Here is a 26,990-nt window from a genome sequence, read left to right as displayed (position 1 = left end):
CATTGTGACAAGATGTGAAGGTTAATATATATTTAAAAAAAAAAGCCCAAATAACAAAATAAGTATATATCAACCTTTTATTGGAGTGTACATTGTAAGAGTCATTATTCATCCAGCCTTTTTGGTAAGACTTGGCATTCACAATGTCTTATTAACCGAGTTACCTACAGAAGCTAACATCAGCAAAAACATGGCAAGTTTTTCTCCCAAGAAGTATCTTAGTATTTGACAAAAAAAGAAGAAGAAAAAAAAAAGAGGTCAGTTAGAAAATCAAACAAGTGGCAATTTGTCTCTCAAAGACATAATTTGAAGGAAATATTTTTTTCTTAAATAGCAAACAGAAGAAAAGAAATGATAGTTTGAAGAGCTTTAAATGTTTTCAATCACAGTATTTTTTAAGAAACTTCACGCACTGCGAGTGTTGTATTGGTCTTTTTTTATTATTATTATTGTCCAGAAACGTATTAGCAAAATTACCCAGACTGGAATGCTAATATCCTTTTCTTTTTTAAGGTTTAGTTACTAAACATGACAACTCATTAGCTTGATGACACAGCAACAGGTTTTAGATTTTTCCTCCTTTCTTGGCGAGCGGTACTACTCACCCTTACTTAGTTCGGTTCACGGTTTTCTCTGCCACGTATTTTGGTCTGGTATAAACAGCTAGCAAATGGTTAGCTAAAATTTAAAGCCTGAGCAAACGAGCCATTTCCTCCAAAACTGAAACCATACCAATGAGTCTTCAGGACGGTTCACTGATTACGTACAGGTTGGAAGTCAGGTTATCTCTATTTTTGAGGCCAAGGGTTTAATGTGTGCTATAAACATACGCTAATGGCTAATGTTAGCCAACAATAACAGAAAACTTTATGATAAATGTTAACATTTTCCATTTATGGCTGCTGTTAGAGCTAATTTTATAATACAGGATTTACCAATAACTGTCATTTGTGTCCAGTGCTCACTAGAAGAAGTGATTTGCCGTCAGGGTTCTTTATTTTCCATTTTCTGTCATAATTTTGTTTAGCTTTTAAAACCATTTTCTGCCAATGCAAAAAAACCCTTGAAATTTTAAGATATATTTAAATCAAAATTTTGACAGACCCAACTTGAAACTTAGAGTTACAAAGTTGAAATTTTAACATACTCGAATTGTAATTAAGACCTACATTTGTAGGAAATAAGCGAGCTATTCCATACATTCAGGAAAAGATGGTTTGTGCTGACATATACCTTTGACCATATCTTGCAGAACCTTTCAGACAGAAAGCACTAAAGGAAAACTTATCAACTGCTGTTTAGCAAAAGTTACGTTATACAATATCACTTTAGAGACAAACGGGTTAGAAGGAATTTGCACAACCGTGGAAATTACAGTTCTCTAACAATTAAGCAGACTTTTAACTAGTTGTGACTGAGGTATTTTGTCCTATTTAACATTAAATAAAACTGTTAAACTTAAACGTTTTCCTTTTTTAGTTCAGATCAAATGACAGCTTGAATCTTTAGTCTTTGTAGAGAACTGTTAACCACCGAGTTCTTTATGGAAGTGATTCCTATGGTACACCTCATGATTTACAATTAGCTAAAATAATGATACTTGTTAGAAGAATGCCATGAATGCATTTCTTCCTATAGCAGGAAGTACATGTTAGCCCTGGTGTTTCTGCACAGTAACTTTGCATATGGACCCATGATAAGCATCAGGTATGAAAACTAAAATGTCTTTATTCCACAAGTTTTACATGATGAATGACCTGATTTCAACAAACAGGCATTTATTAATACTCTGCTTGCTATTGTAAAAAACAGAACACAGATTCAGCTGAATCTTTAGTGTGTCAATGACAAAAAAAACCACCCAAAAAACCCTAAAAATCACAACAGATAGCCTGCTATAACACTGTAGGCTACCTCCATTCATGTACTCTATGTAGTGTTGTGTGTTTAAAAACAAATGAAATAAAAAAGCTTCATGTTCAGGTGTATTTCTGTCTCATTACCTAAAGCGTATGTAATTTCCATAATGAAGCAGACCTGAAAAATGTCCTGTATTCATGCAGCGAGTCTCCTCTTTTTAATCTGTGCAAAAATATAACAAGACTCAAACTCTGGAGAAAATTTACAGTCCACAACAAATGAAGCTAAATATTCCAAAAATCCTCTTTGTTTTAAGAAAATATGAGTGCTAAACTAGGATCATTTGAATACGTAAAAATAAACTACAGAGCAGTAGGGTATGAAAATAGTTAATTCTTTTCCCTCCTAATGAACAACGATGATACGACTAATCAAAAGATCTGTGGCGACCTGTTTTGTAAGCCACCACCCCAAAACTACATTTAACTCTGAAGTTTGAAAGACAAATTGATATAAAATTGCACGTTAAACTGAGGACTGGGAACGTGTGCAATGGGAGGCAGCAGATATGAAAGATGCCTGAGTGACAGATGAGAGGGAGTGATGTGAACGGGGGGACACTTAAAATGAGAGATGAGACATATTGCTATCAAGAGACAGATCCAGCCAATAAGGCGTAAAGGGAGAAGATGAAGGGCCGACGACCGAAGATGACAATGACAAACATTTACAGATTAAATGAGGTATTGCACAGATTAATAAAAAGGCATGAAGGCAACAAAAAATATACAGCAAATCAATAGAACATTTACATTAATAATTTTGAAATTAACGATTTCTTTTTCCAAATACAATTTTAGTGTTGTGATCATTCGGTTTGGGAATTGAGGAGGGGGGGTTTGGGAAGGGGAGAAAAAGAAAAAAACAAAAAAAACAAACACTAGTCATCCCACTCATCCTCCTCCTCAAAGTCTTCATCATCTTCATCATCATCATCCTCATCTGTAGAAAGAAAAATCATGTTATCTAGGCTGAAAGAGATGAAAAGTGCTTAATGCAGGCAATAAAACAGCAATATTTATACAGAGGGTAAGTATGGTGCATTATACTGTTGTTCAAAATTCTCTTTGAGGGTGACCTTCAAGTGTGTGTGTGTGTTTTTTTTTTTTTTTCAAATGAGAAAGTGAAAACTAAAAAAACCCCCGAGGAAGTTCGACAGACAAGGAAGTGGTTCCACAATTTGGTTGTACGTGTACAATGACAATAAAGGGCTACTCTGTTCCATTCTATTCTTTAAATGTCATCAGATTTAGAGTAAATGACGTTCAAATGACTGCAGTTGGTGTAAACTTAGTGGTGCTGACAAGCTTTTTTTCCCTTGTAATTCAGTTTATAAAACAGTTTGATGACTGCGTAGCACAAGAATAGCTTAAAAAGAAAAAAAGTTGTTTCATTACTTTGCATCGACTACATGTCAACCCGTTTTCGATATATGGAGCTGAATTTGTGTGAATGCCAACTAAAAGTGGAAAAACACCAAGAGACTCAAGGCTGCCTTGTTCCATGTAAAACAGCCAATGAAATATAACTGATGAAGATCACTTCCATTCCTTTTTTGCAGGGTGATTTACATCAGTACTTATTATAGGCTGCTAACAGTGTGTCAGGTAAGCTTGAATTTAAATGCTTTACTAATAAAATCATGTTCAATATGGGTGGAAAACTTGACCTCTGACCTTCTGGTCAAGGCCACTGAGATAGAAACTCATCTGAGAGTTCTCTATCTATGGTATCAGTTTGACAATCCTACATTGCCTCATAGTCGAGTCATCGCATTCACAAATGCCGGGGTCATACCCCATCGGCATTTAATGGCTGAGAGGTAAAAATTGTTAGTCAACAGGAAACCAAGATAGTCCTAATTTTAACTACAGATATAATATATGTTGTAGTGATAGGTGAGTAGGTGATAAAGACTGATATATTTGAAAGTACCTGAAGAGTGAATAGCCCTTTTCCTTTTCTCCATCACCTCCATGAGGGCCCCAACAATGCCTGATGATGGGGCTGGTGTGGCAGGTGCTGAGTCATTATTATCGTCCCTCTGTAAAGACAATACATAAAGGGGGTGGTTAAAGCACGCAAAGAAAGCACAGCGGATGGAGAGATGCTGTGTGGGACGGATGGATGACTACTCACAGTTTTAAGTTGGATTCCTTGTCGGATTTGGTCCAGAAGCGCGTCTCTGCCCACGTTGGATGCTGGCCTCTCTTTCTGCTCCACCTTTTTGAGCTGGGTTCCATCTCTGATCTGACTCAGTAGCGCCGACTTGTTTCCGGATGCCGGCAGGCTGCTGTCCCCTCCGTTAGCTTCTGTGGCGAGCGGAGGAGCTGGGGGTGGAGGGCCAGGAGGGGGTGGAGGGCCAGGAGGAGGTGGGGGGAGGAGGAGGAGGAGGAGGTGCGCCAACAACGGATGAGGGGGGAGGTGGGGTGGTGGGGAGGTGCGGCGGGAAGGGATGCGTGGGCCGGTGGTGGGGGAGGCGGGAGTGGGCCGCGGCTGGGAGGAGGCGGCGGTGGAGCAGACATGCCTGGCCGCGATGGAGGGGGAGGCGGGGGTGCAGAGACGGGAACTCTGGATGGGGGAGGAGGTGGAGGGGCACCTCGTCCCCGTTGGGGAGGTGGTGGTGGGGGAGGGGCGGAACCGTGATGTGGGGGTGGGGGAGGAGGGCCGCCTCTGGATGGAGGTGGAGGTGGAGGCGCTGAAGAAAAGGAGAAGAAAGAAGTTGAAATTAAAGCAGAAACTTGTGATTGAATTATTTGTAGTTCACACTGTATCCCCTACAGTTCTTTTTTCCTTTTTATTCTCTACATATAATTTTAATGAAGGGCAGAGGAAAATCTGGACAATTCCTAAAGATTTTAAGGAATCTCAGTCAAAAAGTGCTCATCAGGTCCTCTTGAGCAAAGCCATGCAATTACAGAGTTGAGTGAAGGGGCAGCCTTCTTGCAAATAACGGGTGGGGGGTTTTTTGTTCACAAAATCTGTATTGAGAAAAAAAATGTCCACAAACTTTCATAGAAAGATGTTAATACACCCAAACTGGACTTCATATCCACATTCCATGTATGTGAACACCATTTAAAAACATGCTTTCCAAAGCTCAAAAAGCTAGTTTGGCTCTGCTTCACTGACGACTAAAGCCTGGTTAAACAAACGTAAATCCACGTGCAAAGTGTTTAAAACATGACGGGCCAAACATTTACAAGTGTGGCTGAAGTTCATGTGAGAGGTTAGATAGAAAGTATTTAAAGTAGTGTCACTGCAGGACAATGTTTCCGTGAAACAAAGGAAACCCGTCTAACGTGACAAACAGCTGGTATGTCTCCAGAGAGTCGACAGCACATCCAACTCGAGAACAATCAGGTGCAAAACAGCAAACATCTTACTAAAAAGACTGAAGACCTGAAACAGCTTGGATTCATAGTTTGACTCTACATGCACAGTCACAGCAGGTCATGCATAGAAACCTACCACTCCACCTGGGCGGACCTGGGGATAAAACCACCACACTAGTTAGATTGTCAACCCATTAAACACATTTTCAGAGGGTCAGTGTCCTGCACAAACACGCACATACATCAAATTTAACAGTATAATTAAATTCCTATTTCTTATATCAAGATACGAAAACTCGGGCTACATATTCGTTTCTGTGGCCGTACCTTGTTTCCGCAGCTCATCTTTGACAGCATCTACACCTCCGTTCTTCTCGATGAAATCATAGATGACCTTAGAGGTCTCTTTATCCTTTAGCTGAGCCTCAGAAATGCCACACATATCAAACAGGTTTTTCAGCTCTGGGTCCAAGTTATTCAGCTGAAGAATAAACAGAGATTTAAACATGACATTTAGCCTCTGCACCTAGACTTTAGGTTCAGGTTGTCCCACAGGTAATCAGATTATGTGTAGCTGCAAATGTACAAACAGGAATTTCAGACAAACATCAACCAGAAAAACACATTTATCGGTCACGGAAATAAGAATATAAGGAAATATTTTGTAAAATTTCAAGAAAATATCAAAGAATATTTTGAAGTTTTAGGAGATGCACTCTGAGCTAAATCAAAAGCTGAATGTGAGGAGTAACTTTCTGTATGTCATTTTGTTTTGTGGAGACATTTCTAAATAAAAAGCTGAAATAAGAGTGGGCTCAAAAAAAGACCAGAATATCAGCCCCTATGGTGCCACCTGGTGGTTTCAGTTCTGAGCTACCAAAGGTCTGCGTAGGGACTTGTTACAGGAGTAGTGGAATCTGAAAGCAGAAAATGCTCTGCTTCAAGTTGAGATCAAGTTGCAAGAGATGAAGACCTCAATATGACCTCATATTTATATATATGCATTAAATCTGGCTTTCTAATAATATGACAGGTTTGACAAGCTGATTCAAGCAGACTATTAAAAAAAAAAAAGACCTAGGATTTACCCTTTAAAGGGAAGTTCTTTACTTTGACTTTACTAAAAGTACCTGAAGAACAGATTATAAAATGTATCCCTTACCCTTCTATGAATCCTCCAATTTGTGCCTAGGCTTTAAAAGCCTGCGGATTTAAGAGGTGAGCAGGTTTTGTTTGACTGACGTCACTCGTTAAAAAAAAAAATCTCCTTGAAAGCATTAACTTATGAAACCAAAATCATCTGAAATTCATTTTTTCATTTACAGGCAGACCAAGTCTCTTTGACCTGTATAATCTCATAGCTATCATCCAGAGTCCAACACAGTTACTGATGAAGCTTTTTGGGAACAAGTCCATGGATTATGCAGATGCGGGTTGATTCCCTCAATCACCAAAAAAAAAAAAAAAAAAAAAAAAAAATCTCCTTGTGTAACGCTCCCGATGGCTCAGCCACACAGCTCAGATTAATATTTGGGAGCCAGTATTAAAATTTAAACTATCTGTCAAGAAGAGGGATGCCTGCCTAACATATGGATGAGCTATGAGCCACAAATGTCTAGAGGTCACATAGCTGACATATGTAGACACACACAACTAGCATGTACATATTAGTGTTAGGTTCTGTGGATGCTGCTTACATCAAAGCCTGTGTTTGGATCCCATCCTACATGTCCAATGTGCCTGTGAGAAAAGGAGAGGAGAGAGCATGTGAGACATGATGTGTTCAGGAAGGGGGCAGAATACATACACAGTACATGATGTTTCCTATATTTAAATAAAAAGCAGACACATAAAGATCCATTAGCTGTTAACTGCAAAGCCAATCTGTGTTTGTCAGGTAAAAGCAAAGATATTTGTGTTTATTTATTCTGTAGGATGGCACTAAATGGATTAGTGCTGCCACCCCCTCACCTCTTCTTCAGATGCAGAAGTTCATCAGTGCAAATGTGTCAAACTTTTATATCAAATTTTAAGACATCTGAACTCACAGCATAGCTTTAAATGCTACTTTTGACTTTCTCAGAGGACTACCTTCAATGTTAGCGCTGCTTAAAATTCATTTAATTATTCCTGCTATGTGTTTTAAAAACCACATTATAAAATACAACATGTGTAATTTCTCCAAGTGCTGCATAAATAACTAAATGTATTATTTATAAGGCTAATTGGGTGATTGACTAATGGCTATTAATATTTTGGAAATGAAGTAATAGTGCAGCAGTTCATGCTGGCTGTGCCGTGGGATTATTAGGCTTTGTAAAGAGCAAATTATCAAAGCGGGAACCAGGATTACAGCTGACCTTTTAAGCTTTTTGTGCTGCTGTAGTGCCACCTAGTGCTGTCAAACTCAAAAATTTAATTTATGCATGACAGTCTAATTTGTTGCACTTATGTGAACTCCAGGCATTTGTGTAGGAAAAGTATGGCACTTCATATCTTATATGAAATTCATGGTAAGTGGTGAAAACACGACCTACAAAAAAAATACAATACTGGAAAAAGCACAAAGTCCAGGGAAAACAGTTTACCAAGGAGACCAAAGGTCAGCGTTTACCTCCGACCTTAAACAAACAACCCTGGGCTGACTCACTGGAAGTTGCTCGGTGTGCCGATGTCTGCCTTTGTCAACTTCTTCTTCTTCCCCCCTTTGACTTTTTTCTCCCTCTTGGGAAAGGAAGAGTGCACAATGTTGTTCATCTGAGAATTGTTGTGATAACGCTGAACACTGTTGATCTCTGGGTTTTTGATATCGACAGTCGCCATGGGCAATGCGGGTCCTGGAAAATGAAGAAGGCAGTACTAAAGTTACAGCTCATATAAAACCACAAAGGATTTTCCTCCTACATCTAAAGAAGTGTCTTTAAACGCCCAAAGCATAAACTGTCTTCATATTAAAATGCCATAAAAGTGTTTAACAAGCCATAAAACATGACCTGTGACCCTGGCTCTATATAGAAATAAGTGTTTGTGCTTTTACTTGGGTAAATCATCCTTTAATGACTATTACAGATTGTGTGGAGATCTGCACATATTATTTAAATCTGTTGGTGAGAAAATAATGTCACAATATTCAGTATATGATAAATAATAGCATTTTTCATACTTCCCTGGGGTATTTAAACGAAATAATCACATTAGTTAAGACAGAGAGATGAAGCTAAACATCATTAAGACTAAAGACTTTGTACATTTTTTTCTAAAACGTGTTCAAAAACTTGTTCTCTTCAGTTTTGGTCCTCATCAATTGTCTAGACAATGGGTCTCAAACACAAGGCCCGGGGGCCAGAATAGGCCTGGGGAAGACCCCAATCTGGCCCATTGGATGACTTTGGAAAATGTGAAGGAGCACATAAATTCTAGACTTTTAACTGTATTTTCACAAGTGTTACACCTTTTCCTGCTAATAAAGACATCCCTAATAGCAATTCACACTACACTGAAATAATTAAAAAACTGAGACATACTGTTCTTTTTTCATACAGTAAGATATCTCATTGATTAAATGTGTAGCTAATTCTCTGTACACTCACAGAAAGAGTTCGAGAAAGAGAAAGTTTCACTGCTTCCGCCAACATAAGATTAAAGTGGCCTGTGTTTGACCTGCGATGTAAAATGAGTTTGACATCCTTGGTCTAGACAGTTAATAGATTTGCTCTTATTATGGATTACATAACCAGGCAGGTCCAAGTGGAGAAGGCATACACAGAACAGAGAGTACACTTTATTTGACCACAAACAACGAAGAATGTTTGTTTACATACTAAAGTAATGAACAAGTTCATTTGTTTTTTGTTTTCCAGCTATTAAAATGAAGCAGAATGGACACAGGCAATACTAGATTACCAATATAGTCAATAAGTCACATAGTAATTTTATCTGCAAACCAGCAGTCACACAACAAGCAAGCACTACTACTGTCTCGACCACAGTGGTTCTCAGAATGGGGATTTGGGAACCCAAAGCTAAGAGGTCTGTAAAAACATTTACTGATTAATGCTAATATTGTGCTGTGCAACTGAAAGCTGCAAAAAACTGTTTCCATTACTCTCCCAGGTTAAAGTAGGGACAACACACTCTCTCTGATATGATGACACATCATGCCATCAAATCACTCACTGCTCTTAGGCTGCAATAAACCACTCTTGCTGCTGTGTAGCTTGGACTGTTAATAGCTAACTGACAAGGAAAACCATTTGAATCACTCTGGTACAGCTAAGCCCAAGTCAGCTACATCAGTGGTGGACTTTTCAGGGGTTCCTTAGAAATCTCCTCTCCTTTAAAGGATCCTCCACCAAAGAAACCACGACATACAGTCAGGGCAATGCAAAATACCTACAATCACTACTCCTAGCCCAGCAGTTAGCATCTCTGATTCCACCGTGCAAAATAACTCCAGCCTTTACAATATAATTGTCCAACTAAGTTTGTACAACTTTCACTTGGCACCTCAAATGAAAGACATACCTCCGACACGCTTGCTACAAGGACTGTTGGGCGTTTTGCTGGGTGAAGGCGATGCGGACCGGCTGCGTCGCCTTCTCAGGTTATCCCAAATACACCTGCTGCTTCTTGTATCGCAGGTGGTCACACTGATGTCTACAAGCACTTTGTCCACCAAGTTGCAAGCTCGGTCTTCAGAGCAGATGGAAAGTCGAGCAGTGGGGTCAGAAAGAGATGGGTACAGTTCATCCTGGGGGAGAACCAGGCAATGTAAGGAAGACAGGCAGCTACCTGGGCTCAGCCCTCCACCTCCCATAGTTGCTCCTCTTCCAGAAGCTTCACAATTAAGTTCCTCAGAAGGAGCAGAAAGAAAGGTGGTGCAGAACATCATCGTAGTTGTTGGCTTGGCACGAAAGATAAGGTGGGAGCGAGGTTGGATTTAAAGGCAGCAAAAAGATCTCAGATCTTCTTTCTCAATTCAGAAAAAAAAAGGTGCAGAAACGTCTAGTGAACAATACGTCTCAGCTATCAATCAAAGACTATCCACTTGTTGCCTTGTGTCAGATTTGAATCCAGTTCAGAAGGATGTTTCTGCTTCCAAAACGATACAAGAAGATGTGATGGATCCGAGTCTTCATTTACTAAATAGATTTCCTGCATCTGGTGATGATTATATGGTTCCTTCCTCAGCTGAAAAAGCTAACATCCAACAATGCATTTGGAAAGGGGGAAAGAGCTAACACTCTGCCAGCCAGAGGCTAAAGTTTATTCATCCTCTTCGACTCCCTACTGTCAAGATTGTAATGCCCGGATTGGCTGGCTGTGATCATTTCACCACCAGTCTGTCCACTACCTCCTCCCTTTTCCTGCAAAACATATCTAATCCCAGCAAGTTTTTCTGGATTTTGTGCCTCTGTTTTACGTAACCATTAAAACCCATCCATGGCATAATCCCACAATAATCTCTGGGGTTTCTAAAACATGATGAATCGGTGGAGAGAAAGAAAGATGGAGAAGGGCGGGGTGATAGATAAAAACATGAGAGAGAAAACAGACTGATTAAATGAAGAGAGAGGGAGGGCAGATGAGGATAATTGATGAGCAGGCGAGTGCTCAACGGGCAGCAGGAGTAGTGGAGAGGACAGCAACAGAGTGATGATGCACTGATGGGAAATGAGAAAGACAGTTAGGGATGGAGAGGAAATTCCAAAGGGATTTCCTTTGGAAATGGACTAACTTACATAGGCAAAACGTACCTTTCCACAAAAAGAGACCATGCACGACAAATCCAAGATAGAAATTGGCAGAACCATTTATAGGTGGCTGCTTTACTGGGCACAGGTATATAAAACAAGCCACCTTTAGAAAACACCAGTTTTTGAATGGTCATTTCCAACTCTGATCTTAAAAAAAGCTGCATAAGAATACCAACTCAGGGTCCCAAATATAAATCCTGAGCTGATTTACATGATGGTTTATGTATACAATCAGAATACCCAAATTCCCAATTCCATTAACCTACCCCCAAACTAAGCATCAGCCAAATACTTGTCTAAGTTAATACCTTTTTATGCTGGCACACACACAGATATATGGGCCAAATCTTCCTGTCTAAAACTAGTTCATCTCCTGCCACTGCTGTCTCAAACTAGGCTATGTGTCTTGTGACACATGTCCAGAACACAAGCATCCGCACATCCACAAATGTATTCCATCTGTTCACTCAAACCACACTAAGCGGCAGAATGACGCTACACAGAGGGCATGACTCCACTACGGGGCAATGTCATGTCATGTTATGGTTTTACAAAGCTGAAGTCTCTTTAGCTCTACATTCCAACACTGACCAGGATTAAAAATACCAAATCAGACATTTCTTAGAAGTTCTCAAGCCTTCATTCAAAGAAAATATTTATGAAACTTCCTTGAATCACCTCACAAAATGTTGAGGTTTCTCAGTTTTAAAGCTAATTTAAAGGAGTAAGACATAATGGTAAACAGAACATGTAGTTCCTTTGTTGTGTTTTTGATAACACCCAGCAATGTGTTGTGTACTGTGTTGTAGTAAATAATTTATTATTCATTAAAAAACATTTAAAAAAAAAACAAACAAACCCCAAAATCGAATCAAAACAAATAACAGACACAACCATTCTTTATAAAAAAAAAATAAATAAAAAAAAATAAAAAAAAAGACACCCCAAAAAACAAAACCGGCAACATCAAAAACCTTGAGATGATTCATGTCAAACACTTCAGGTCTTCTTGAGCTGCTCCTGGAGCTGTTTCACAACTAGTTATTCCAGCTATGAGCAGCTTCTCTATTTACTTTGTACTTTACAAAAGGGAACAGCTCTACACTGGCAAAATGTTCTCAGGATGCATACTGGCTGTTTTGACTGTATATTGTTATCACTGTCATAATACGCGCAGCGAAGCCTCTCAATCTTAAAAGTATTAAGGATTACCAATGGGTTTCAAGGAACTTAGGGGTTTTGTAAGGGAGCTTTGGGTTTCTGGAATTTGTGCTTGTTGGGACTTTTGATAAAATTCTTGTGACATTTCAAGTTTTTAGTTTTCAGGTTTGTTTAGTTTTTTTCCGTGTTGTTTTCATTAAGTTAACTGTAGTCTTGCGCTTCTGTATATCCCCTTTTAGGAAGGTCATCTGTTTGGGTAACCAGTGCATGACAAAGGTTTATTGTTTTTGTGTGGGAAGTAATCAACTCTCCCCCATTGTTGCAAGTGTTTGAGAACTAACGTAGCAAAGTATGAATCCAAATATTAGGCATGGTGTCACACATTGCTAAGACAGCATCCCCCTTCGCCTCTTTTTATCACAACAGAATTGGTACCCAGTGAATTCTGGTTCCCAGCTATGAGCTGGGCTAATTAAAGACACTTAGACCAAACTAAAACCAGATATCGCCCAACTATGGTTAGAAGCTACAGATCAGGAAAATGGGAAGCTTGTTGAAAGTTTTGCCCTATGACATATCAACTGGCAGGTCATTCCAGCTGATAGCTTAGGCCTCAGTCACATAGGCCCAGAGACCTGTTGACAACCTTCAATTGCAGTAGTTTGCATGGAAAAATGAATTTTCCATGCAAACTACTGCCCACTCCGATCGTAATCACAAAGAGGTTTTTGGTGCAGCAGCCTATACCTCTTTGTGATCAGTTTTCACCTTGTGACTACCAGCAACCTCCAGTAGCCACTCATCAACTGGTAAGAGAATACACATTTCTCCCAAGCTACCACCAATTGCCAGAGGGTTGCCAATCAGTCTGTAGGCCTTACATTTTCCTTGTCTGTTTCAGACCAAGTCGCCTCTTTTTGCATTCCTTGTCACCCTGAATTTTAGTAAAATAGACAGACGCTATGCTTAAGTCTTTCTATGTGACATATCGCACAGCTTATGTCTTAATAAACTATACAGATGTACGTAGTTTGCATTTAACATTTCATGTAGGTATTATCAGTTAAACTGCAATGTAGCTATGTAGTTTCCTCCACAGTATAAGAGGAAATGAACTATCGTTGAAACCATGAGCTATGCAGAAACCCTGCCAGTATGACACAGTGAGCAGACTGTCACAAATGTTTGCCAACACCATCAGACACAAGTCTGACTCTGGCTTTACACTTCTTTTCTGATCATTTCAGAAAGAAACAGTGGAAAACATACCATTTGCAGGGTCGCGTCTCTTCTCTGTGAACACACAGACAAATTAAGTCATTACACTCCTGTGCTAAGTAGTGGGCTGTGTTAATGTGAAGCGGATGAGTGTGAGCGCGTCAGAGAACAGACGTTAAAAAGAGAAGAGAGCCGATTTGTATTTCAAGTGAAGGATTCGGCGGGATTGTGCGTGTATTGCACTGAATGGAGGGTTATTCAGAAAAAAATAAATTGCCAAGCAGAGTTCAGTTAGTGTGTTTAGAAGGAGTAAATCACACATTCTTACACACACACGCTAGTATCCACACTTAAAACCATCAACAACTCCAGAGGGCTTTACAAGAGATGTTGCATCTCATATTAACACTAATACATTTAGTTTCTAGAAGTTCAAAGGTTGTTAATTAACATGGGACACACACACACACACACACACACACACACACACACACACACACACACACACACACACACACTCTAATGGCTTGAGTTTTCCTGAGGTGGAAGATCAAAGAGAGGAAGCCTTGTTGATAAGATTAAGCACCAAATGCAGCGGGCTGAGGGGGAAATACGAAAGAGAACGATCGATTCAAAGGTCAGGAAATGACCCGCAGAACAAGCAGAGTGGAGACAGCTCGGTTTTAATCAAGCACAAGATAATCAAAGTTAAGAACTGAGTGCCAAGTCTGAGAAGGCATCTGGATGGCTGTGGATAAGAATCTCTTCAGTTTCATGTTCATTCTGAGAATCTGTGTGGATGACTTTGTCTTTAGGTGGAGAGTTTTAGAGTTGTTGGTGCATGAAGAAATGAACTGAAGGAAAAAGAATGCCTGACCCTGTTTTTTTTTTTGTTTTTTTTTTTTTAAATCTGGAGCTATTCAAAAGTGTTACTGTAAATACTGAAACAATAGTTTAGGGGTACAATATTTAAAAATTGGTTTCTGAAACCAATCGCCATGTTCAGTAAATTACAAGAAAGCACTGGAAATGCTCTACTCCTGATAGATGAAGCAGGAATCATTGATTGGTTCTGCACATTTCATTCTGAAACTGCAGTGCCCCCCTTGGGACAGTCAGCATATTTCTTCCCCAAAAGCCTGGGTGCAGCATTATGATGCATTTGTTTTGGTTGAAAAGTCATGTGATGGTATTTGTGTCAAAAGAAACATTTGGAAGAACCATCTGGAAGTACGTGGGGAAAACCCCTAAAAGCTTTCAATTTCTGTTAACATGTTTGAAAGTTTTTTGGCAGCACCAACTTTAGGAGGTTTCTGTTAAGATGACTCTGAAGATCTGTTTTTTTTAAATACGACTACGTCACAATAGGGCAGTATTCTGATCGTACTCTCACTGAACTTGTTACCAACAGCTCTGAAAACTTTATAAGATGAGGAGAAGAGCAGATGATAACAGCAGACAGACCCAGGCAAAAAAAGGGAAAAAAATTAAAAACATAAGGAACAGCTAAATGTGGCCCCAATGCACATCTTCCATCAATTGACTACAACTGATTAAGATTACCCATGTATTGAAATTTAGATGTTTTTTTTGCCCAGTTCTGTCATCCAACAGTTTCAAAAATGACAAGTTCAGAAATGTATTTGATCTTGTGCTCCCGCTTAATGATGAATGGTGATGATTTGGCTTGAAATAAAATCAGACAAACCAGATTGTTGAGCATAAGACAAAACTTTGCTAATCATGTCATTTTTTTTCTCCCCCCAGCAAGTTAGATCAGTAGTTAGGACCTAAGGTGAAGCAGTGACAGCAATAAGTGGGTACCGGTTTTCCTCTGTTTTCTCCCCATTAGCTCTCCCGCAGAGTTCCGGAAACGCTTGCACTCTTCTTCACTGGAAAAGTTCAGACCCACTTGGCATGTCTGTGAACACACAAAACAGAAAAGAAATTAAAAAACTGTGATAAATAGAATTTTGGTACTTCTGTATATCTATGGATAGTCTATGAGTTTCCAAACACACTTCCATTATGCATATACTGCAACTGAACAACAGTGCCATAAAGCTTACGGTCTGCTCAAGTCTAATCCACCGTGCTAACCAACAGTTTGTTTGCTCCTTAAATAAGGACGTCTTGTGACATGAAAAGCTTTAGAAGTGACACAAAGCTCAAATTTCTAGTTCTGTCACTTTAATGGTGGAAAAACAGTGTTTTGCCTTTTGGTAAGCACACCTGGAAGTTTGGTCACACATGCTTTCCATGGCAGGTTTCCATCAGAATTTCTGGACTGAATGAAGATTATGATGAAGGAAATATGCTCTGTGGTAAACTTTAACTGATGTAGACATGCTTTCATGAACATTTGAACAAAAAATAAGGAACCAAAACGTAGGCATATGATTTTCAATGCCACTTACTGGTTACAGAAAGTACAACTTGTACCTACTAAGTCCATTAAAATTTGAGACTGCATCGGTGTAATGTTTACTCAGCAGTACACAAAAAACACACACACCTGAACTATCCAAAAAACAAAACAAAAACACCCCCATTAGTACAGTACTCTGTTAAAGTCTTGAGCCACCCACCCACTCTGCATCAATAGAGTGATTAGAAACAATACCAATGTACGTATCGCTAAAACCTTATCGATATCCTTTCTTGGTCACACACTGCAGAACAATTTAAATACTGACTTTGCTGTGCAAGACACAATATTTTTCAGCAACACTAACACTTAACACAAAAGAAATTTAAAGGAGGGGTCTAAATATTATCAACTAACCTGAGGTTGAGAAAGATAAGTAAAAGGACAAATGTAACTGCTGAGGGGAAAAAACTTACATCTCCAGCAAATGTGATGAAGTACGGTTTGGGGACACTAATGTTAAAGTTGTTGTACAGTTCCTGTTCATACATCACCTTCCCATCCTGTGGAGAAACAGAAGCACGGCTTAATAAACAATAAATCGATTCGGTAGAATAAGTAAATGAGGGACTTTTATACTACAGATCTTACAGACAGAATTAAATATTTGCTACTGAATCATTTCTAATTAATTGCTTTTCTTTGTCAGGCATTCAGCAGTTTCAGCTTTGTGGCTGTAAAACTACAGTAAGAGGCTCTTATGAATACTGGCTGGTGGTAGACAAGTACTAAAATACTGACCAACTAATAAGGCAAGTAGAAATGTCAGGTTACGTACAGTTTATTATCACGATAACTCAATAAGAAGCCATCTTTTACACACAGAATTGCCCCTTGCTTCCCATATACCTACCCTGATGTCAAAGACCCTGATGAAGTAGGATCGTTGGGGGTTGTCTTTAACCAAACAGGCCACCCCGCAGCATTTCTTGTTCCAGCTGGAGCTCCTATCTGCTGTGAATACCTGGACCACGCCTGAAGACAATGTCTGGAAAGAAGGACAGAGGGAGAAGGAGAGTGAGGATCGCAAATATCTGTGTTAATGTACTATACAAAGCATGTTTTATACAGCCATGTGCCAGAGATTTACAAGCTGGATCCTAAAGGAATAAAGCAAAATAAGAAATGTATTACAGATAGAGAACGGAAACACCCCACTTGCCTTAAAATAAGTCAAAAAAAGACCCCCCAAGAAGTAGTTTCACTAGTTTTTAATGATATGTACAATATAGATTCGAGGCATAATTACTCCGATTATGTATTATGAATACTGCATGCATTTCAGCATCTCCATAAATTAAATATTCCAAAGAAATTCCAGCTATATTAACGCATAACCAACATACACACCCAAATAAAAGGCATAGAAAAAGGCAAAGAAGCCAACATTTGTTTAAGACAAAAAGGTATCATAATATGTGCAAACACACTAAAAACACACCTGTAGTGCACACAGAGACATGATCCTAAGGCAGGGTTAGACTCCTGCAGTTTTTACAGGTTGCTGCAGGCGGTTTCTAACACTGAGGGGGTCCACTTTCACAGCCATTAACACATACATGAAAGCAAGAGCATCACGACAGGAAATGCCCGGTGAGCTTCTCATCTAAAGTGAGTTCCAGGAACTACTGCAGGTATTAAGACAACATACGGAGGAGCCCTTAGATTATTCTTTGTAATTTAGTGGGAATGAGAGGTTTTGTTAAAAAAACAAACAAAAAGAAAAACCAAACAAACCTCTAAACAAGTTTCCACTTCCTTCTACCATTGAACTGAAACTAAAAGTTTGATTCTGCAGTCGAAATGCAGATAAATTTACTTCTGCAGATGAAAAAAAGCCCACTGTGCTGGGTTTAACTGCTAAAATAAAACCCAGGGTACTATTGAACATTGGCATTATGAGGGCAATAAACAATTTTGATATCTCTGAAAGAAAAGGCTTCCAGTCAGTGACTCCACACACCACACTCTTCCTACAAGCTGAGTTTAGCTAAACAAATGGCAGTCCTGGCCTTTCAGAGGAACTGCTGCAATACTGGGACAAACTGATCTCATGTTAGGATCTGATACTGATCCCATCCTGGTTTTAAAAAAAAATACAGATATCTGACAATCTATTCAATTCAATTCTATATTGGTCTGTCTTTATCATGTCACGGAACGGGAGCAGTAACTGGGTTAGTAGCGGGAGAGCCAGCACAACACAGAGGAACAATAAAGCATCAACTTAACTGCAATTTGTAACTGAGTGTTGGAGCCTCTCTTTCTTGCTTATTCACTCTCACTCTGGTCATTCTTAGACACTTTTAAAATCCATTGGAAAACCCACTTTTATTCCTTGGCTTTTAAATGAGAATGAGTTTGTACTACTTTTATTTGTCTTACTTCTTACTGAAATCTCATTTTATGCTTCTTTTCTTAAATTTTGTCATGCACCAAGAAATACTTGTCAGCAAACTTTTACTGTACTATTATGGCAACATAATGTGGTGTCAGTTTGATTGACATCATTTCCTTTCACATGTCTCCCATTAGCTCAACTAATAGACTAACAGCTGGGAAAGGTAAGGCTATTGTTACATTCAGTTGCAACAGTATCACAGCAGTATGCAGTACTGTAGTATGACTCAATCTTAGCTGAAATGAGTAAAGTGTAAATTATGAGATGCAACATTAAATTAGGTAAATAAATTCTTAATTTATCATAGCACTTGTTTTGAGTCTGTTGTAATTTATTGTTTTAGTGATGAATGCCAATTTAGTGCATTTGTATTGCTGATTGCATTCATTTGATACAGTTTAACTAAAAAAAATATATAGGAAAGTAAGGATTGAGCCTGAGGTTTCCTTACACATAAAAGATGATTCAGTTTCTTACTCAGAGTGAAGAACACAGCTTATTAAATTAAAACCCCTCTCTAACTGGATACCTCTATCTTAGCTTAGAAGTCGTATTGTTCAAACTGGAAAAAGCTGCATCAGCCCATTCCTGAAGTGGTCATGATAGCCACACTAACTGCATGACTAAAACACAGCATTAAATGAGACAACAGAAAAGAGTTTTTTGGCTCGCCTGCAAAAGATATTTTTATCTGCATTTATGTAATTATTCCATTTCTTAACACTACAATTCTTGGTGGTTTAGATTTTGATCAGAAATAGCCATGATTGAAAGAATCGTTTAAATTCTGTTTTGTAGTGCATTTTCACAGTAACAGGGCCTGTTTGGTATCCAAGGTCTGAGGCTCTATGGATTCATTTTCCCACGGAGAGCTGATTGCTCCTGACAGGGCCAAAGGCTGCAGGAAGTGGGGCTCTGACTATGGCGTCATCAAACCCTGGCCAAAAGGGCCCTACACACCAAACCATTCTCTCGTGAATTAATTCCCTCTTCTTCTCTCTTATGCACTTATCCTCAAACACTTAGTTTCTACATGTGTGCTGACCTCACCATGCAATTGCCCAGGCAGCACAAAATCTAATGCAATATAACTATAAACATGGGGTCGATTAAAAGGAAGAAATGAAAGCTAATATAAGCAGGTAATGACAACAAGTAAAAGATCAAGTAACATAGTGAACTATCTGTATTAGTAACACATCACAATTTTGCATTCCATTTTCAATTCCTCAGGAAGCAATTTATGGTTAAAGAGCACTTCCACCCTTGGTGATTGCAGGTTTCAAAAGCAAAAATTTTATAGAAATTTAATAGAAAAATCAGACCACCACTGAATCAACAGGAAAAGAGAAAGCAGCTGCTTGGTATAATTTCTCAAATGAATGGAGTGACCCTCGGTTTCTGTGTAACGTTTCAGAAGTTGGACATGGACATAGACGTTTTTTCTTTATGGCCATTCTATCAGAACATATAGCTTAGCGGTCTTCTTTTTGCTTTAGACAGCATGTAACAGTCATCAACATTTTACATAGCATGGCATATGGCACAAATTATGGGATGTTTGCAACAGAAAAGGGATGGCACTGTTGTGGTAATCCGAGAAAAATTGAATTTCTATGAATTCAATGTCTGCTATTTGTAGCCTCGACAGTGAAAATAACTGCTAGTGATTCAAAACAAGCAGGCAATGAGTTAAATGTATCTCAGCTTTGAGGTGAGAGATTACAACAACTCCCAATGAGAGTTAAGGACACTGACAGGTATACACCAGAATGGTAAATACAACCGGAGCCTAGAATCTGCATTATAGTGACAAACAATCAGCTACGGAACAATGAAAAAAACTGAATTGCTTTATCTGTGGACTCGGCTTTCGGCAAAAATTTAAAGAGGATCCTATAGAGGGAACAAACAAGACCAAATATGTAGCTTAAGCAGAAAGTGCAGGCAATGCAGAAAAGATGAGGAAGAACAAGGAGAGGGTTTAGCCCTTGGATGTGTAATATTTCTGCCATTCAGACATATGGCTGCTTTTACACCATTGTTAATTAATGTACCTTACAGTTTTATTTAGAATTTTCCACAACAATAATGTAATAAGTGACAGTATTCAGGCACTATTATGTACTATGAACCAGCTCTGACTGCACTTTAACATGTAATGCCTAAAGTCAGACTTTTTAAAACATTTTTGCAGCTTTGGTAGTCAGCTATATTGATAATTAGAGAGACCATGTCTCAAACAACTCACAAACTATCCATATTAGTAAGATACCAACAGTGTATCAACTTTAACTGTATGACAGCTCACCTGTCAAAAGTAAATGCGGCGTATTCATTTCTGACTGATCCGCCCTCAAAAGTGTGGAGTAATAATTAAGTTGTTTTTGTGCCATGTGTGTAACACGTGTACAACTATTACAAATGGATTCTGCTGCTGTGTGAGTCTGTACTAATGTAGACTAATAAAAACAACAGAAAGACTTCTAAAAACTGCAGGAAGCAACAACACTGAGACTCTGCTCCTGTAATTACTTTGTTAAAGCTTTCTCATTATTGTCATTACTAGATCTTCTTCAAGCTGGTAAAGATATGAATGTAAGGCACAAAAAAACCCAAACAAACAAAAAAAATCAACATGGAGAGGCCTGTGTCCACACCTCAGACCACTAGGCTCATGTTTATCTGTTAAACTTGGGACATTCAACCCTATGTTTAACGGTGAGTAGGGAGAATACAAGAAATACAAAAGACAACCAAGGAAAAGGGAAAGAAAAAGATGACATAAGAGGTAAGGTGAGACTAAAAAGAAGGAAAGAAGAAAAAAAAAAAAATCACAAAAGGGGAAAGGTGGAGTGAAAAAGGAGTCACGTTCCCCTTCTCCAGCACAAATCACCAGAGGAGGCCGACCACGGGACTTCCTGTAGGACAGGACTGCTGATCAAGCAGTCTGTGCATGTGCACATGCACGCACACAGCGTGAATTGGACGCCTTCCACCTTTTGCCAAGTCAGTGTTGCTGATGGTAAAACAGCACAAGGAATACCAATGAGTAAAACTAATGAGTGAGACCACTGTGTGGGAACCTGTAGGTGTCTCCTTTTCTCAATGCATGATTTTGGAGGATGAAATGTGTTTAATGCACAACGTTATGATTCAGGTGGTTTCACAGTTTTAAACCAGGGATTTCTACAGTTGATAATCCATATGCATGTGCACCACTGCCACTCTTATTTTGCAAGATTAAACCACTTAACACATACGGCATATATTACATTTTAAATGCTTACAGAAGCAGGTAAAATTCATATTTTTAAAAGATGTTATTAGGGAAACAATCTGAGGTAAACTTGAGAATTTTCATGCTTTAGATACACCAATATAAAAAGGTCTGTTGCTTTGTAACAAGGAATAGTATACAAACAGGGCTGTTACAGATACAGCTACTCTGGTAGGTAAGAACTGTCTCGCTTAGAAAGATGATGGTGCTGAAAAAAGTTAAACAGTTATTGTGATTTTTACATTTTCTGATTAACAATTGTGTTGCATGAGCGCCAACCATTTGGTCAGCCACTACATCACTTGGTGGATATTCTAATTAGATTGAGACACACACAATGTCTGTCTCTTCCAGCCTCCCTCTCCCCCGAGCCTCTCTAACACACACACACACACACACACTTTGTCTCTTCCAAACTCACTCTTCATGAAAAGACGTGTAGAAACACACAAGAGCGTAGGACTGTGAGGAATGTTCCCCAGTGCACGTCTCTGTCACATGCTGTATGACACAACTGCCAGAAAGCCAGATGAAGGCTGTCACTGGGGTTTAAAACTGGTTACATAGTTGTCAGGCACACCTTAGAAACCTGTGTCTAAGGAGGAGGCGGGACATCCAACCGTGTGACCTCATACAGGCTTGATATACTGTGTCATGGGACAGGAAGTATGGCCTTTCCAAAGCAAACATGTGTGCATACGCACACACACAAGCATCTCAAACAGCATGGTTGGTTTAGGGCAGCAAAGAGGAAGACACATTTGTGTGTCACTCAAGCACAACACCTTTACTATGCACAATTACAGGAAACAATGATTACTATGAGGAAGTAACCCGGGAACAGATTACATGCAAGTCACTAAGAAAGGGCAGTGGAGAATTTAATATCCCTGTTGTTGACCTCGCCTCCCGCAGAGCGCACAAAAACAGACCACTTGATTGAACTGGAAAACCTGGACTTTAAAACCAGCCTCCTCTGCAACGGTAATCAATAACAGGTGAAGGTGTGCCATTCTTTCATGCTGAAATCACAGGGTAACATTTGCAACATAGTGAGACCAAACGTCTCCACAGCAATACAAAAAAAAAAAAAAGTATAAATCAAACAGTAAAACTGAAACTCAAATCAACCTGTCATCTGCTTAATTTTCAACAATTTTGTTGACCTTATTGAAGAAGTAAACTAAATACTCTTTGCAAAGATTACCCAACTTTGGAGTGTGATAAGTGGTCTAACAGCTTAATTTAACAGATAGCAATATGGGTGTGAGACTATCAAACAGTAACTAAATGTGGGCTGTGGTAAGCCACAGACTCTTTGGAAGGCAAATATCTACTGATCTAAGCCCCCAGTGTCTTTTATGGTCAGCTGATGGCCATTCTGTTGTGTCAGCCCACAAAGAAAAGAGGAATCATAATATCAAAAGAATGAGACATGCAACTTTTTGAAGACATGCAGACATTGCTGTGGAGAAGTGAAGGTGCAGCTGCATATCTGTTACTTGAGATAACACTATGATCTACTGGATGTAGGTCGCTCCAAGACATGGTGCTTAATGAGGACATAAAAATGAATCAGCTGAATGCTAAACATGTTACGTAACATCAGGCTATTTTACAACATTGAGTCGTGACACTGCACTAGTGGTCTTGACTGCAGTCCCACTGGTACATCGGGCTACTCCCACAGATTCTCGTCAGATTTTTTGTGACTGACAAGTCCTGCATTAGCAGAGGGCTTCTCGGCTCTTCAGCTTTGTCAAGAGCTCAGCCAAGCCTGCTCGGCACATTCTTTTCGGGGGACACACTTCCCGAAAACAACCCAGGTTCAGCCACGTTATGTAATGCCAGTGCAAAAAAAAGAAAAAAGAAAAATCATTCCTTTGCCCCGTTTTCCGCTGATGGGTTTAACAGCTCCAATACCCCGACTATTAACTCCACTCTGCCAGAGCTAAGCTCGATGCGGTTAGGCTAATGACAGCGGAATTTCAGGATTTCCTGAGTGATTTCAGGTGTGTCCAGCCTTCAAGATAAAAATCATACCGACCCAGGCCGGAGGGTGAAATTAAACTTGTCGTTTCCCAAATGTCACCGTCGCAAACGGGACGTTTGACACAGTCGCTACACCTACTTGCCCTCTCCGGCCGCCTCGACTGTCAAAACAAACATAAGTAAGAAATCCCAAATGTTTCTCAGTCAACAAATACCCTAAAATCAAAACAAAAAACTGTAGGCCATAAACGCACTGTTACACCTAATAGCTAATCTTCATTTTTCTTCCCGGGACGGGATACACGGTGCAAGTTAGCTGCATTAGCCCTTTTTTTTCTTAGCCCGCTATCACAGAACAAATTAATGGGAAAACTTACGATGCATTTCCTGCCGAGGTGGTTGAAAAGACATTCATTCTCCTGCGAAGACAGTAATGTCGAGCCGACATTTGTTTGCCGCCGTGGCGGCGGGTGTCCACTCATTATTGGCGATCAGTTTATAAAGTATATACGGACTCTAACTCGTTACGAGATCCAAAAAGATACATAAACAATCCCTCGGTCATCCGTGGCCTGGCTCCGACCCCGCACACCGGTTCACTTTATCCCGGGGGTCGGCAAGACTGCAGAAACAAAAAAAATATGCCGCTCAGGAATGTAGTTCGAGGTCCCCCTCCTCCACAAAATAAGGTCAAAACTGGAGCAACCGAGTGAACACGGAAAACGGCAAAAACTTTCCTGGGAAGTCCGGCCGCCAGAGAGCCCAGCGCCAGTTCCATCCAACATGGCAGTGTTAGGACGAGTCCACTATCCGGGAATGGGGTGCAGACGTATCCCAACTGTGTGCCGCATCACCACTAAAAGAAAACTTTAGAACGGCAAACAGGTAAAAGTTTATTTATACATATCCTATTTTTTTATCATGCACATTTTGGTGAAAGCCCGGTGATCAAATTCTATTTAATGAAATCACAACTCCAAGCCGTCTACATAGAGATGGTTTAGTCCAGTCCGCCCCTGGTTTTCATGACAGGAATGCGAGTGCAGAATGGGAGGAGATAAGAAACAAGGTACAAGTTTCACAAATACAATGACATAATGCTGTTTACCAGAGGAATTATTTAGTTCAGAATTAATACTAAGTTTTACCCTACTCGTTAAACCGATACTGATAAGACTAAATAGGTTTTTATTTTTTAAAAATACATTCCGTCTAATGTATGTTTCTAAATTCTTGAAGTCAGAGAAGTAATGCATCCAGTTATTCTGGCCTTATGATGTTAAACATTCAATGGGAGATGATGACCCCCCGTGAACGGAAACGTTTTAAAGGCAATGCACGCTGGTTTCATCACACTACAAATGACCTATAAATAACACAGGGTAAAATTAAGACTGCTCCAGTTACTATATATACCCTCAGGGGTAATGCCCAAATTGTGACATATGCTGTAAACTCAAAGTCTGTTCTCTCTCTTCAACCCATGCAAGTGACTGCCATATGGCTATTAATGTATGGCACAGTATGGCACAATAACAGAAGGGACACACCCAATAAGGAGGCTGCTTGAAACCACGGTAACTAGCTCTGAACATTGACAGCATGCATGACTTGTTCATATTTTAATAATGCACCTAAGGGAATTTGTTATACTCATGTTCAGCCAGGCTCATAAACAGGTCTGTCTGCAATATGGCAGTCCTAGCGAGTGGATAAAAAAAGGGGGAACTACACTGTCATGCAGGAATGCACTCCTGACACTACTTTGCATTTCTGACGCTTGTACAAACATCATGTATTTACTCAAACAATTTACGACAGACCTATAGTTGTGGTCAGACATTTTCGTACACTCATTGTAGTAATTTTGACCTTTTAATGATTTCTTTGAATTTTTATCAGGGTGGAATAAATGTACAGCTTTAATTACTGATTTTCTCTGGATCATAATTATACATACAGGCCCAAATATGTATGCTCACTTCAATCTTTTAATAAGTGGTGCTGAAGGTTCTATAACGTCTTTTAGCTTGACAAGAGCAAGGCCTATTAACTTCTCATTAGTGATCATGATTGACTACAACTGATTTATTTTTGAGACCCAAACTCTCAGATGAGAGTAAATTGGTTAGGAAGTTCAGGAACAACCCAGGAACCATGAAGTGGAAATGGCTGGAACCAGTGTCACTGTCCACAGTGAAGCCAGTTTTACATCGTCCCATCATGCAGACCAAGAAGGAAACCCCTGCACTAATACTGACATTTTCAAGCTTGACTGAAATTTGCATCTGCCCACATGGACAAGCCAACTGCTTTCTGGAGAAAAGGTTAAATTTAACCAATTTAAATGAACTTCCCCAGTGCTGCCAAGAAGATTGGTCAGTTATCCAGCAGGAATTATCTCAGAAGCTTGGTCTAAGGAGCTTGGAAAGAAAAAAGTGTCTGGAATTCTTAAAGTTGCTTGGAAACGTTTCGCCTCTCATCCGAAAAGCTTCTTCAGTTCTAAGGTCAAATGGTGGAGAGTCCCAGATTTAAACCCTATGGGAGTGTCCCCCCAAGGGGGGTCCCTAATAATCCTCTACCCCCTCGAGGGGGACGAGTGTCCGTAGCCCCCCTTGGGGAGACACTCCCATGGGGTTTAAACCTGGGACTCTCCACCATTTGACCTTAGAACTGAAGAAGCTTCTCGGATGAGAGGTGAAACGTCTTCAAGCAACTTAAAAAAGTCCAGATGCTTTTTTCTTTCCAAGCTCCTTAAACTATGATGACCTTGAAGACTGAGAACCTTCACAGACATCCCAGAAGGTTGTTCATGGTTACCAAATCATCTGGTCAAGGTGCCACTTGTTAAGGTACATATAAACAAAGAGTAGTGTGGGTGTATGTTTATCTTTCAGCCTGTATGTAAACCTTTATGTAAGCGGTGTCAGTGAGAGAAAAAAACAACCCAAAATCCAAACTTGTACACCCAATTGTTCTTCTATGCAATTATTCCACCCAGGGAAAAGCCCCAAATTACCTTGACATTCACGGCCATGATGAGTTTAGGCAAGCTTCTGACTAGAGCTGTGCATATAAAATAATAGTTACATCATTACTGGAAATAGTCTTTTCAAAGCCTACGCTTTGAAAAGACTTCCTTGGGTTAAATTTTTCTCTGGTGTTTTCCGTATAACTAATGAATAAAGTTGTTCCAATTTGCATTTTGATTCATATGCAAGTATTTCATATTCACTGGAAATAAAGATCATCCATAATCTCGCTGACTCGGATTACAAATCCTGTTTGACTCTGATATATGCGTAGTTGGCACAGAACTTTAACTCCTGTCATCTTCATTCTCGTGTCCATGTCTAATTGTTGCATTTATTTAAATCACTGCAGATGCCTTCAGCTGTAGAATAACTTAAGCAGTCTGCCTGAGTGGCATGAAATGTAACCTCACACTAAGTTCCTTAAGCATAAACCTTGAGAAAATTGTATCTAACCTGGTACTCAG

The 26,990-nt window shown here is 39.5% G+C and overlaps 1 protein-coding gene across 1 annotated transcript; it reads right to left on the bottom strand.

Annotated features, from left to right (window-relative positions):
* Positions 1-62: 62 nt before the first annotated feature.
* On the bottom strand, positions 63-24,296 carry waslb (WASP like actin nucleation promoting factor b). The gene is given in 13 exon segments (XM_031726543.2): positions 63-2,862; positions 3,856-3,964; positions 4,060-4,299; positions 4,301-4,357; positions 4,359-4,618; positions 5,583-5,736; positions 6,953-6,995; positions 7,906-8,092; positions 13,442-13,465; positions 15,215-15,311; positions 16,235-16,321; positions 16,672-16,806; positions 23,869-24,296. Coding segments are annotated over 13 exon segments (1,560 nt in total). The 5' UTR covers positions 23,974-24,296; the 3' UTR covers positions 63-2,800.
* Positions 24,297-26,990: the final 2,694 nt, after the last annotated feature.

The sequence above is a fragment of the Oreochromis aureus genome, linkage group 17 (assembly GCF_013358895.1).
Source record: "Oreochromis aureus strain Israel breed Guangdong linkage group 17, ZZ_aureus, whole genome shotgun sequence".
NCBI classification, from domain to species: domain Eukaryota; kingdom Metazoa; phylum Chordata; class Actinopteri; order Cichliformes; family Cichlidae; genus Oreochromis; species Oreochromis aureus.
The sequence above is the reverse complement of the archived record's forward strand: the minus strand, read 5'-3'. Positions and strand labels throughout refer to the sequence as shown.